Source organism: Lipotes vexillifer, unplaced genomic scaffold (genome assembly GCF_000442215.2).
Source record: "Lipotes vexillifer unplaced genomic scaffold, Lipotes_vexillifer_v1.1 scaffold800, whole genome shotgun sequence".
Taxonomy (NCBI): Eukaryota; Metazoa; Chordata; class Mammalia; order Artiodactyla; family Lipotidae; genus Lipotes; species Lipotes vexillifer.
In genome coordinates this window covers 446829-457570 of record NW_006779868.1, presented here as the reverse complement: position 1 = coordinate 457570, position 10742 = coordinate 446829, and the positions used below count along the sequence as shown (strand labels likewise).

The window sequence follows — 10742 nt, the reverse complement described above, 5'->3', positions numbered from 1 at the left end:
CATGACCCCGAGATGCCAGACAGTGTTTCTCTCCCCGCCCAGGGCGTGTGCTCCCCCCCCCCCCCCCCGCCACCACCATACGCGGCGGTGGCTCATGCGCCTTTCCGCCCCAGCCTGTTGCCACGGACCACACGTCTCATCCATGCTGCCTGGCCCCTCCCCCCGCCCCGGGTGCGCCCCTCCAGCTTGCCGGCTCGGGTGTCTGAGCGGCCGCGCCCGCGGGCCGTCCGCTCTGACTGGCTGCACCGCGGCGGCGGGCGGCCCGTGGGCACACACACCCTCCCCGCGCAGCCAATGGGCGTGCGTGCGTCACTGACCCGGCGGCCCGCGAGCCGGCAATCCCTCAATAAGCCACATTGTTGCACGAAACTCCAGCGCAGGAGTCCCGGACCGCCGCTAGCACCAGTGTGTCACCGAGCCGAGAAGATCCGCTGGCGAGAGCAGCGCGCGTGTGAGCCGGGGAGGTCCTGTCGCCCTAGTGGAGCCAAGCTGCTATTCTTCTCAAGTTGAGCCTTAGTGATTCTGTGGCTGAAGTTAGTACCTTGACAGTGGGGCATCCCAGCACGTCGCTGGGAGTGATTCTTGGTCCTTCAGCAGTTGTGACTATCAAAACCTGTTTTTAGAGTCCCGAAACCCTCCAGCTGGGCGCGCCATCGTGTGCCTTCTTTGTGTACCTCCCGGACTCACCGCTCCCGACCGGGCCTCCAAGCCCGGACAAAGCGGTCAGACCGCGCCGCCCTCCTCCCCCGCAAGCGCTCCAGCCTCGGTTTCCCATCTCGGCGCTGTCGGGCCGCGGCAGGATGATCGCCTCGCATCTGCTCGCCTACTTCTTTACGGAGCTCAACCATGACCAAGTGCAGAAGGTAAGTAAGCGCGGGCGGGGGCGGCTGGCTCGCCTGACAACACTGCTTTGTCCCCGGCCCTCTCTCCGGGGTCCCGGCCGGCTGGGACTCTCCTCTTAGACCCTGTGGGGACCCGCTTCCTTTCCATTCCGGGCCGCGGACGCGGAAAATATCAGCGTGGCGGGGAAAGTCCTGGGCTGGAGGAGCCACGTCCGCTAGGCACAGTCAGACGTGTGCGCGCGTGCGAGGCTCCGGGGCTCGCGCACCGCGCGGCTCTCCCTCTCTGCGGCCCTGCGCACGCTCGCGCTTTTTTTTTCTGGAGGGGCGGGCCACCCGGCACGTAGTCTTTGACTGCTGGGCCCACGTGGGAGGAGCCCCCCCTTTCGCTGCCTGAGTTCCGGCCAGAGCACGTGGGGAGAATCGTGGCGGGGGGGTGGGTTGGGGGAAGGCTCCGCTGCCGCGCGGGGTTGCCTGGGTTCCTCCCGCGCTGAAGGACCACATTTTGGGGACCTACGATTCCCCCTAGCGTTCCTCACGGCCTTGCGGAGGTGGGCTTGGGGAGAAGACCACGCTGGAAGAAGCTGGGAAAGGGTCAGAGAAACTCCGCCCGCCGCACCCCTTCCCCGGAACTGAGGCGCCCGGAACTGTGGCTCCGCGAGGGGCGTACGCCCCCCCACGCCCATTCCCAGAGCCTGCCTCGGGGCCGCCCCGCCTTGAGTACCCCATCTTCGGGACTTTGGGTGTTACTTCTGGTGTACCTAAAAGTTTCTCCGAGAGGACCAACACCCCCTTTTCCCCTCTTTGCCGTCTTCCTGGAGATTTTTGTCCTTCTGAAAATGAGCTTTTCCCTGTCGTAAGCCCTGACCTGTCTGCCCGCTTCTGTCTCAGCAGCACCCCGCCTAAGTCCGAGCTCTTGCTCGGGCCAGGTCTTTTACGTAAGACAAAGCCTCTGGCCCCGCCGGGGAGCCTCGCTCTCTGTGCCTCTTGGTATGGGGAGTGGGTGGGGCTACGCTGGGCCCCAGGCGCTCTCTGGGGAGAATTGAGTTTCTGAAACGCTCGGGATTTCGGGATTGGCTCCTGGCCCTGGGCCTCAGCTAGGACTTGAGACGAGAGGGTGGGCGGGGGTGGAGGGTGTCCAGATCTGTGAGTCAATGACAGAGCGTTGCTCAATTACATACTTGAAATTTCTGTATCTCAATGGGAACACATTTTTTGGGCAAATGTTTTGACATTATCTTTCTGTGGGGCGACCTGCTCATACTCCCATTCTGGGGATCCTGAGAGCAAAGGAGAGGAAGTTGGGTTGCCATCACAGTGTTTTCAAAGACGTGGTAGATGAACCGCAAAATACCATGACATTACTTAGCCTCAGACTGGAGTAGGGAGCAGAGGGCCGCTGGTTTAGTTGAGTTTTAGTCTGCTTGTAAGTGGCTATTACTTTCTAACTCAATCCTGGGATAAGGCTCTGCTCTGCACTTTAATTCAGTTTATTTAAGAACGTGTCTGTGATCCGGCAGGACCTTGGCAACTTCGTTGGGCTTCTTTGCCCAAGAAGTGAGTTAACCCTTGTGACAGTCATCTCTTGGCAAGTCCTAGGATACAAAGCTGGAGGACCATTAATTCAGGACAGGTGTTCTCAGTTGGTTGAATATTGCCCCAGGACATTTAAATTTACTCACCCCCTGTCCAGAGGAAGGAACCTAGGACCACAAATTTACCCTCCCCCAAACCAGAGGATAGAGGCTAGGACTGGAACCTTCCTGGCCTGGAATGGGGAGGGGTCATAGCTTTAGTCCCAAACTGGAAAGAGAATTAATCAGGGTATGTAGAAATGAGTTCTAATCTCTGTTTTGTGGTTTATTAACCACAGGACTCTGAGCAAGTCACTTGGCTTCTTTGGACCGCCAATTTCTTTTTGTAAAACAGGGATGACAACAGCAACCTTCTTCACTTTAGGGAGTTGTGATGATTAAGCACAGCAATGTGAAAAGGTCTTTCTTGTAGTCTTCTCTACGTTTGCAGCCTGTCAAGTGTCTCAGGGACACTTGGGTGTATTTCCTCCAAATTACCAATGGGGGCAGAATTGAGTCAGGCCTTAACTCAGCAGGTGTGCAAGCTGGGACTTGGCCTCCCAGTTTAGGTGAGCAAAGCTGCCTGTTTCCAGCAGGCATCTTTTTCCAGTTAGGAAATAGGGAGAGAATCAGAGAGAATATTTTGGAAGGATCTTTTAAAGTTGCTACTAGAAGGAAGAATTAGGAGAGAAGGTTGAAGCTTGAGTTTTACAGTCTTTTGAAAAGGCCTTGATTTGAACTCTTCTGAAATCCCTATTATTTTACATAGTCTGGGTTGTAGTCTGAGGCAGGGAAAGTTTAGGTTCACCTGTCCAAAACTAGCCCCATCAGAATCACTTGTCCCCTGATAGACAAGCCCAGTGTTTTGTGCTGACTGACACTTTGAAACTCAAGAGCAAACACATATAGCATTTACTGTGTACCAGGTGGTTTTAAGCTCTTTGCATATGTTAGCTCATTAACATTCATAACAACACCATGAAGTAGATACTATTATCAGCATCCCTGTTTTACTGGTAAGGAGCTGAGGCACAGAGTGACTTGTTCAAGGTCACTAGCTTTTCTGTAAAGGCTGGACATTGAAGCCATGCACTTGGGCTCCAGAAGCCCATGCTCTTGACCACACCCCCTGCCTCTGGGACCATCAGAAGACCCCATCCTGGCCTGTGTCTGTGTTCACTCTTGGATGCAGGCAGCACCCTCACCCAGCATGTCCAGAAATGCAGGTAGCTCTTCTCTTGGTCAGATTAGTGGCACCAGTACCCTCTGATTATTCTGACTGGGAGCCCTGGACCCATTTCACTGACTTTCCTTTCTGATTGCTTTACCTTGGTCAGCTGGTCTCTGGGTTACTTCAGAGGCCTCCTAGGGTTTGTTTCCAGTCTCTTTCTGGAGCCAGACTGGATCATTTCAGAAGACTGCGTACTATAACTTATATGTGGAATCTAATATGACACAAATGAACTTATTTATGAAACAGAAACAGACTCACAGACATAGAAAACAAACTAATGGTTACCAAAGGGGAAAGGGGGTGGGGGAAGAATACATTAGGAGTTTGGGATTAGCAGATACAAACTACTATATATAAAATAGATAAACAGGGGCTTCCCTGGTGGCGCAGTGGTTGAGAGTCCGTCTACCGATGCAGGGGACACGGGTTCGTGCCCCGGTCCAGGAAGATCCCACATGCCGCGGAGTGGCTAGGCCCGTGAGCTATGGCCACTGAGCCTGCACGTCTGCGCCTGTGCTCCGCAACGGGAGAGGCCACAACAGTGAGAGGCCCGCATACCGCAAAAAAAAAAAAAAAAAAAGATAAACAATAAGGTCCTACTATATAGCACAGGGGACTATATTCAACATCCTGTAATAAACCATAATGGAAAATAATATGAAAAAGAATATATATATATATATATATATATATGTATAACTGAATCACTTTACTGTATACCAGAAACTAATGCAACATTGTAAATCAAATATACTTCAAAAAAAAAAAAAAAGACTGCATACTGATTGCTCCCTGACCCCACCCCCCATCTCAGCCTCATCTTCTCTATCTGCATTCCCGAAGACTTGAATCACCATTCCTCTAAATGTCACACCTGGTCACCATTCCATCATACACTGGAGTTGGTAGTTACAGGGCAGGGAGAATCCTAGCTGTTCACCTTTATAACCAGTTTGTGGCCACTGGTGAGGTGTTCAGTGAGTCCAAGAATGAAGGAGTGGACCTTCCTGGGAAAAGAAGTAGAGCAAGGGCTGCAGGAAGTGGAGGAGGGTGAGAGGCAGCTGGGGGGGTGCTGGTACTGGGTTGAAGGGGTGGATATCCAAGGGTGGAGGGACCCTTGGAGGGAAAGACAGTGAGCTATTCCCTCACCAAGGCCTGAGGCTTGGCGTGAGACTGATCCTGAGGGGAAAGGGAGGCGGGGGGCGGGGGGAGGGAGGGAGAAATTAGATTATTGAGATTAACGTACACAATATATATGTAATATATGTAATACACAATAATATATGTAAACTCGACAATTACCAAGGACCTACTGCTTAGCACGAGAGGAGAGAGGGGGAGAGAGAAAAAGTGTGTTTACTGTCCTCCAGCAATCAAGGGTTTTTGCCCTGTCTGGAGAGTTAGAGGATTCTTTTAATTAATTGAGCTATAAATAGTATACAAGATACAGGATTTTTGTCTCTTAAGCATGGGAATCAGGATTAACCATGGAAGTGAAATGAAGTATACATGCCTTCCTTTAGCCATTAACCGATTTTTTTAACACACACAGACTGGTGACATACAATCTTGGAATATAGATAGTTCATTTGGGCTCTTTACTACATTAGTGAGGGGTAGCTTTCAACTCTGGAGTTAATGAGAGGGGAAAATATCTTGGAAGCAGAAAGATTCAACAGAACCCCTAAGAGATAAGAGTTTTATGTTTTTTGAGAACCTACTGTGGGTATAGTTACTATGTGGGAAATTGAGACTAAGACACCTTTCAGCTGTCTGGTGAGATGAGACTCTAGAAATAGATACTTTACATCCACTAAAGGGTCATGGCAGTCATTCTCATGGGATGGGGAATTAGGGACCTCAAGGGAATCTCAACTGATATTTTTTGAGCACCTACTATGTGCTATTAATCTTCAGATAGGGGATGAAATTATGGGAGTAAAGTACTGATTAAAACCTTAGTAAGATTATTTTTGGCTGAGTTAACTGACATTGACAGGTACAATTTGCCTCATTTGTTCAACTTAGTATCTTAGTACTAAGTCCCTTTCCTGCTCCGAAGACAATTGATGGTAGCAGGAATATTTTGTAGCTTTTACTAATCATCCATTTGTTTTGTATTGTCAAATTTCTATTTCAGCGAGCGGCCAAGAAGCACTTTTTTCTTTACCCCTGAATGAATTAAAATTCTCTCTGAGGCTCCTCAGACAAAGCCGACATTTTTTTTTTTTAACATCACTTTTCAAAGTTGAACTTTTCTAGCACCCTGAGAAGTTTGGGGCAGCTAGGGACCCTTTTCCAGGGAGACTCAAAACAACACAAACCACAACAGTTTTCTCAAAATCTGGCAGCCATAGTAAGGAGATCTGATGTACTAAAAGAGCTCAGGAACCCCAGAAAACTGGCTTCCTTTGTTCAGATACTTCCGGATTAAAAGGTGGCTCTTGATAACTGGTTCCTCATTATCATTGTTGAGTTTTGAAGTCAGCAAGTTTGGTTTGTTTTCCAACACTGTGTGCTGTCTGTCTTTGACTTTCAAAAGTAGTGGGGGTGGAGGTGTGGCAAATCAAATCGCGGAGTTCGCTGGCTGCGACTTAATATCTCACACCATAGATCACAGGTAGCTGTTCCTGCTTACCTCTAAAGCAGGTCTCTCAACCTCGGTGCTATTGACATTTTGGGCTGGATAATCTTGTGAGGGGCTACCCAGCCTATCATAAAGAGCAAGAGTTTTTACCCTACCCCAATTTACAGGGGTGAAGCCTGTGGTTTTTTTTGCTGTTGTTGTTTGTTTGTTTTTTAACTACTCCTTTAGAGCAGTGGTTTTCAACTATTAGTGATTTCATCCCCCAGGTGGACTTTGGTGGTGTCTGAAGACATTTTTGGTCATCACAGGCAGGTGGATGATGTGTCATTGCATCTAGTAAGCAGAGGCAAGGGATAATGCTAAACATCCTACAATGCCCAGGACGCCCCCCCTGCCAAAAAAAAAAAAAAAAAGACTTTTCTGACCCCAAATATCTATAGGTTGAGAAACTGCATCAGAAAAACATGGTCTATCCCCCATTCCAGTATTATAGTGCATCGCTAATGGTCATACAGCTACTTAGTAGTAGCTGCAACTAGGACCATAGTTCTTAGCTCTCAGTGTGCCATGTCATGGGATAGTCATGGTGGGAAGTGGCCTTTTACAAAAGATGAATTTAAGGTGAGGTCTGCAGACCACAGTAGTTAGCAGATGTCCATGACCCCTGGCTGAAGTGTGGGTTACCTGAGTAACTTTTTCTGTTTTCAGCCAGAAAAATGTGGGCAAGGTAAGCACTCCAGGAAGCCAGTGGGAGAGAAGTTTGCTCAGCTGACCCCTGGAGAACCTCACCCTGGCTGTTGTTGGGCTTTCCCTGAAATCCAGGCATTTTCCAGGCTTCTGAACAAGGCAGGCATGTGAGCTGGTGGAACTCCTATCTCAGGAAGCAGAGGGAAGGGTCCGTTGGTACCCACTGAGGGACAGTCCAGCAGTCACTGGGAGAGGCTGTGTGCTGAGAAGTAGAGCCAGGCTCCCTGGGGTGGAATCCTGGCTCACCACAAACCAGCTGTGTGAACTTGGGCCAGGTATTTAACCTCTCTAGTCCTCAGTTTCTTCCACTTGTAAAATGGAGAGTGGATAACACCTTAATAGGGTCTTTGTAAGGATTTAAGAGAGAGTGAATATATGTGAAGTTCTTAGAGCTGTGCCTGCTACATAGTCAACACTTTATGTGTCAAATATTAGTACATAGAGATAGACACACTCTCAGATACCTGACTGCGCTATCGATCTGGGCAGAAGCAAAAGAGGCCCTGCTTCTTTTTTCCTAAGGAGTTTTAGGGCATATGGGTTGTGGCCCATTTATGTTCTCTGTCTTATGTTGGATTAGAGCAGAGGACAGGGCGGACAGAAGGATGGAAAGTTCCTAAAGCTGAGAAATAAGGAAGCTTCCTCACTGCCCCGTCCAACTTCTAAGACCTTCTCTTTTCTGGGCATAGGAGACCCATTTTTTGAGCTCTTCCTCTAACTTGCTTTCCTTCTGGTCTTCTGGGGATACAGCATTCCCATTGCGTGGATGGGGGAAGTCTCTGGGTTGCCTGGGGCATTTTGGTACACTTTAGCTTGAAGCGTCCTCCTTGGGAAGTCATGAGAGACAAAGCTGCACTGAATAGTCACAGCATTTGTTCAACCCCTTTTCCCTGTAGAAGTCTAGTCCACTCCCTGTTGGTACCTCCCCTGGAGGGCAGAATCACAGAGGCTCCAATGGCAGTTGCTGAGGCCACTTATGCTGAAATTAGCCAATGAGATGCTTGCTCACACTTCCTCACATCTGCCCCAGACTCTGGCTTCCCACTGGGGGAACTACTTGAGGTGCCCTGTGCTGTTGAGTCACAGGACCGGGTCATGGTAGGTTTCAGTCCCACTGACCCCTGGAGTTTTAATGAAGAGAACAGTCATTCTCACATTTTCTGGCACATTGAATGGAGAGTCCCTGGCCATCTTGGTTCTCAGCAGAGAGCTCTTTGCCCCTCATATGTAGACTCTGGGCTGTCTAGTGTGGCCCCTTCTGGCACTGAGGTGCTTGGGGTTCTTGACAAAGCCAGAGAGGACCCTCTGTGTGGAACCCACACTCTACTCCCCCCATCCCTGTACAGCCTTTGTCTTGTCCAAACTTGGGAGTCTTGGCCTTGTTTCCATGGGAGCAGGAGCTAGACAATCTCCTTTTCCTTGAAGTGCCATGCTTTTGGCACTTTTGTCTGTGGATCTCTAAGCAATTCCTTAATAGTCCTTCCCTGGAGAGTGAGTCAGACCTGAGAACCTGGTTCTGGGAACCCTCGGTGCCCATCCACCTCACCCAGCCTTCCTGCCTCTTCTCACCTTCAGCTCAGCATCCCTGCCCTGGAGGCCTGGAGATGGTCTATGTTCTTGGAAGGCCTTGTTCCCAACCTCTTCCTTCTGGCAACACCATATTGTCTGATAAAGGAATGAAACCAGATAAGCCATTGGACAGCTTTGATTTGGGCCGAGTAAGGGAATTTGAAGCTGTCACTTTTCCTTTTTCCCATTTGAGGGACAAAAGTTCCTCCTGCTTCCTCCCATATTTTCCTGTCTCAACCCCTTCTAATGAAGCCTTCCAGCCGTGTCCCACCAGTTCTCTTTTCCCCTCAATTCCCAAAGGTCTTAAATTAACAAACATGTACACCACTTACGAAGTGCTGGGCTCTGTCTGTGAACTCTACTACAACTCAGGTCATCCTCAGGCAGCCCTCCAGGGTAGACATTATTATTACCTATTATTCAGATGAAGACACCAAGGCACAGAAAGGGACAGTATCTTGCTCAAGGGCAAGCCAGAATTCAAACCCAGGCAGTATGATTCCAGAGCCCAGGCACTTAGCCCCAGTGTGGGGCTGCCTGGGACAACTGGAGATAGCCAGTTGTCTTTCAGTTTCATGGGGTTATCAGTCTGGGGTCAGTTGGGAAGGGACCTTTGAGATCATCTTGTCCAAACCCTTTATTTTGCAGTTGAGGAAACCAGGTGCCATGTACTAAGGGACCAGCCAAGAACCAGTTTCTCCACCATTTCCTGAAAGGAAACCCATATTCCTTTTAGCACCATTGGCATAGAATGGGCTCTTCTCATCATTCAGGTGTGGGTTCCCTAAGAACCATGAGCAGGATTTGATTTGTGGCCTGTACCTAAGGTGACCCTATAATTTATTGTCCAAACTGGGCCACTTTTGAGAGTAAAAGGGGACACTGTTAACAGTTATGCTGCTACCACACTGTAAACAGATTGTCCTGGGCAAACTGGGATATATGGTTGCCCTGTTTATGGTGGGTGTGTCTGGGGTGGGTAGAGCAGACTGGGAAGGTCTGGGGCTGGACATGGTACAAAGAGACAGACCCAAAATGATTTGGTCCAGCAGGTGGACAGTTGGCAGCAGACAAGAGTGGGGAGTTCAGATGCCCCTGTGGGCATATGGGCTCAGGGGCAGACTCTGGTCCCTGACATGGGGCTGGCCAGGGGAGGCAGAGTTCGACCCCTAGGGGATATGGGGTACTGGCCAGGGCAGCCAGGTAGATGGAGAGGAAACTCTGCTGTTGCCAGGATCACATGCAGTGTGGGCCCAGGCCTGAAGAGCAAGGCCAGGCTCTGAGCACCTGGGCAGTCTGCAGTAGCCAGCTCTTCCCCTTTACCCGAGTTACTCTCTCACCCTTCTCCTCAGCGTTCCTGTCACCCCTTGATGTCACCATAAGAAATATGTCTTGAGCATCTACTGTATCTCAGTACTGAGATAGCTCTGGCATCACAAATATGAATTTGGAAACATGTGGTCAGTGCCTTTTAGTCCTCTGGGACCAGTGAGAGCAAGAGACACAAGTGTCAAAAGTCTGTTAGTATAACCAGCTGGGAATTTGGGGAAGGTATTTGGGGAGAGGCCGTTTGTACTGGGCCCTGAAGGACAAGTGGGAGTTTGTTAGGCCAGAGTAGGAGAACATTCTAGGCATGGGGTCAACACATATGTTTAAACTTTTCAAGACAAAAACTCCTCAGAATTGTACTGATGTGTGTGATTTAAGTGATTGTAAATCTGTCTTTTATTATAGTGAAAGAAACTGCTTACTCTCTGTCCTTACTCCTTCAGTTTATAATAACTTGTTGACATATTTGCCTCCGACCAATAGACCGAACACTTGCAGGCAGAAGGGTCTTCTTTATCCCGGTATCCTCAGCGCCTGGTGCTGGCACACTCAATTTAGTGCTCAATCATTATGTGCGGGCGAATGGGGACATATTATTCCTTTGCACTGCTGCCCCATAGTCTGAGGATAGAAGGGTCCCGGGACAGGCGTCCCAAATGCCTCTCTCCTGGACCCCAGACAGGTGCTACTGCCTGAGGTCTGTCTGGCTGTAACTCGATGCAGCCCAAGAACTGGAAGAACAGGAAACCCTGTGACTCATGGTGCAACAGGATCCTGGAGGAGTGGCCTGTAAGCCTCCTCAGTGAGCTCCACACTCACCCTGCGCTGCTCCAGCCATGTGAGTACGCAGTGCGTCAGCAGGA

General features: G+C 49.8%; 1 protein-coding gene across 2 annotated transcripts in view; it reads left to right on the top strand.

Annotated features, from left to right (window-relative positions):
• Positions 1 to 796: 796 nt before the first annotated feature.
• Positions 797 to 10742, top strand: part of HK2 (hexokinase 2) — a 57942-nt gene continuing 47996 nt past the window's right edge. Inside the window, exon 1 of one of the 2 annotated variants that reach the window (XM_007453002.1) lies at positions 797 to 863. In XM_007453002.1, the coding sequence (XP_007453064.1) occupies positions 801 to 863 (63 nt within the window). In that variant the 5' untranslated portion in view covers positions 797 to 800. The remainder of the gene's footprint in view (positions 864 to 10742) is intronic. The other variant, XM_007453001.1, reaches the window with a different exon arrangement.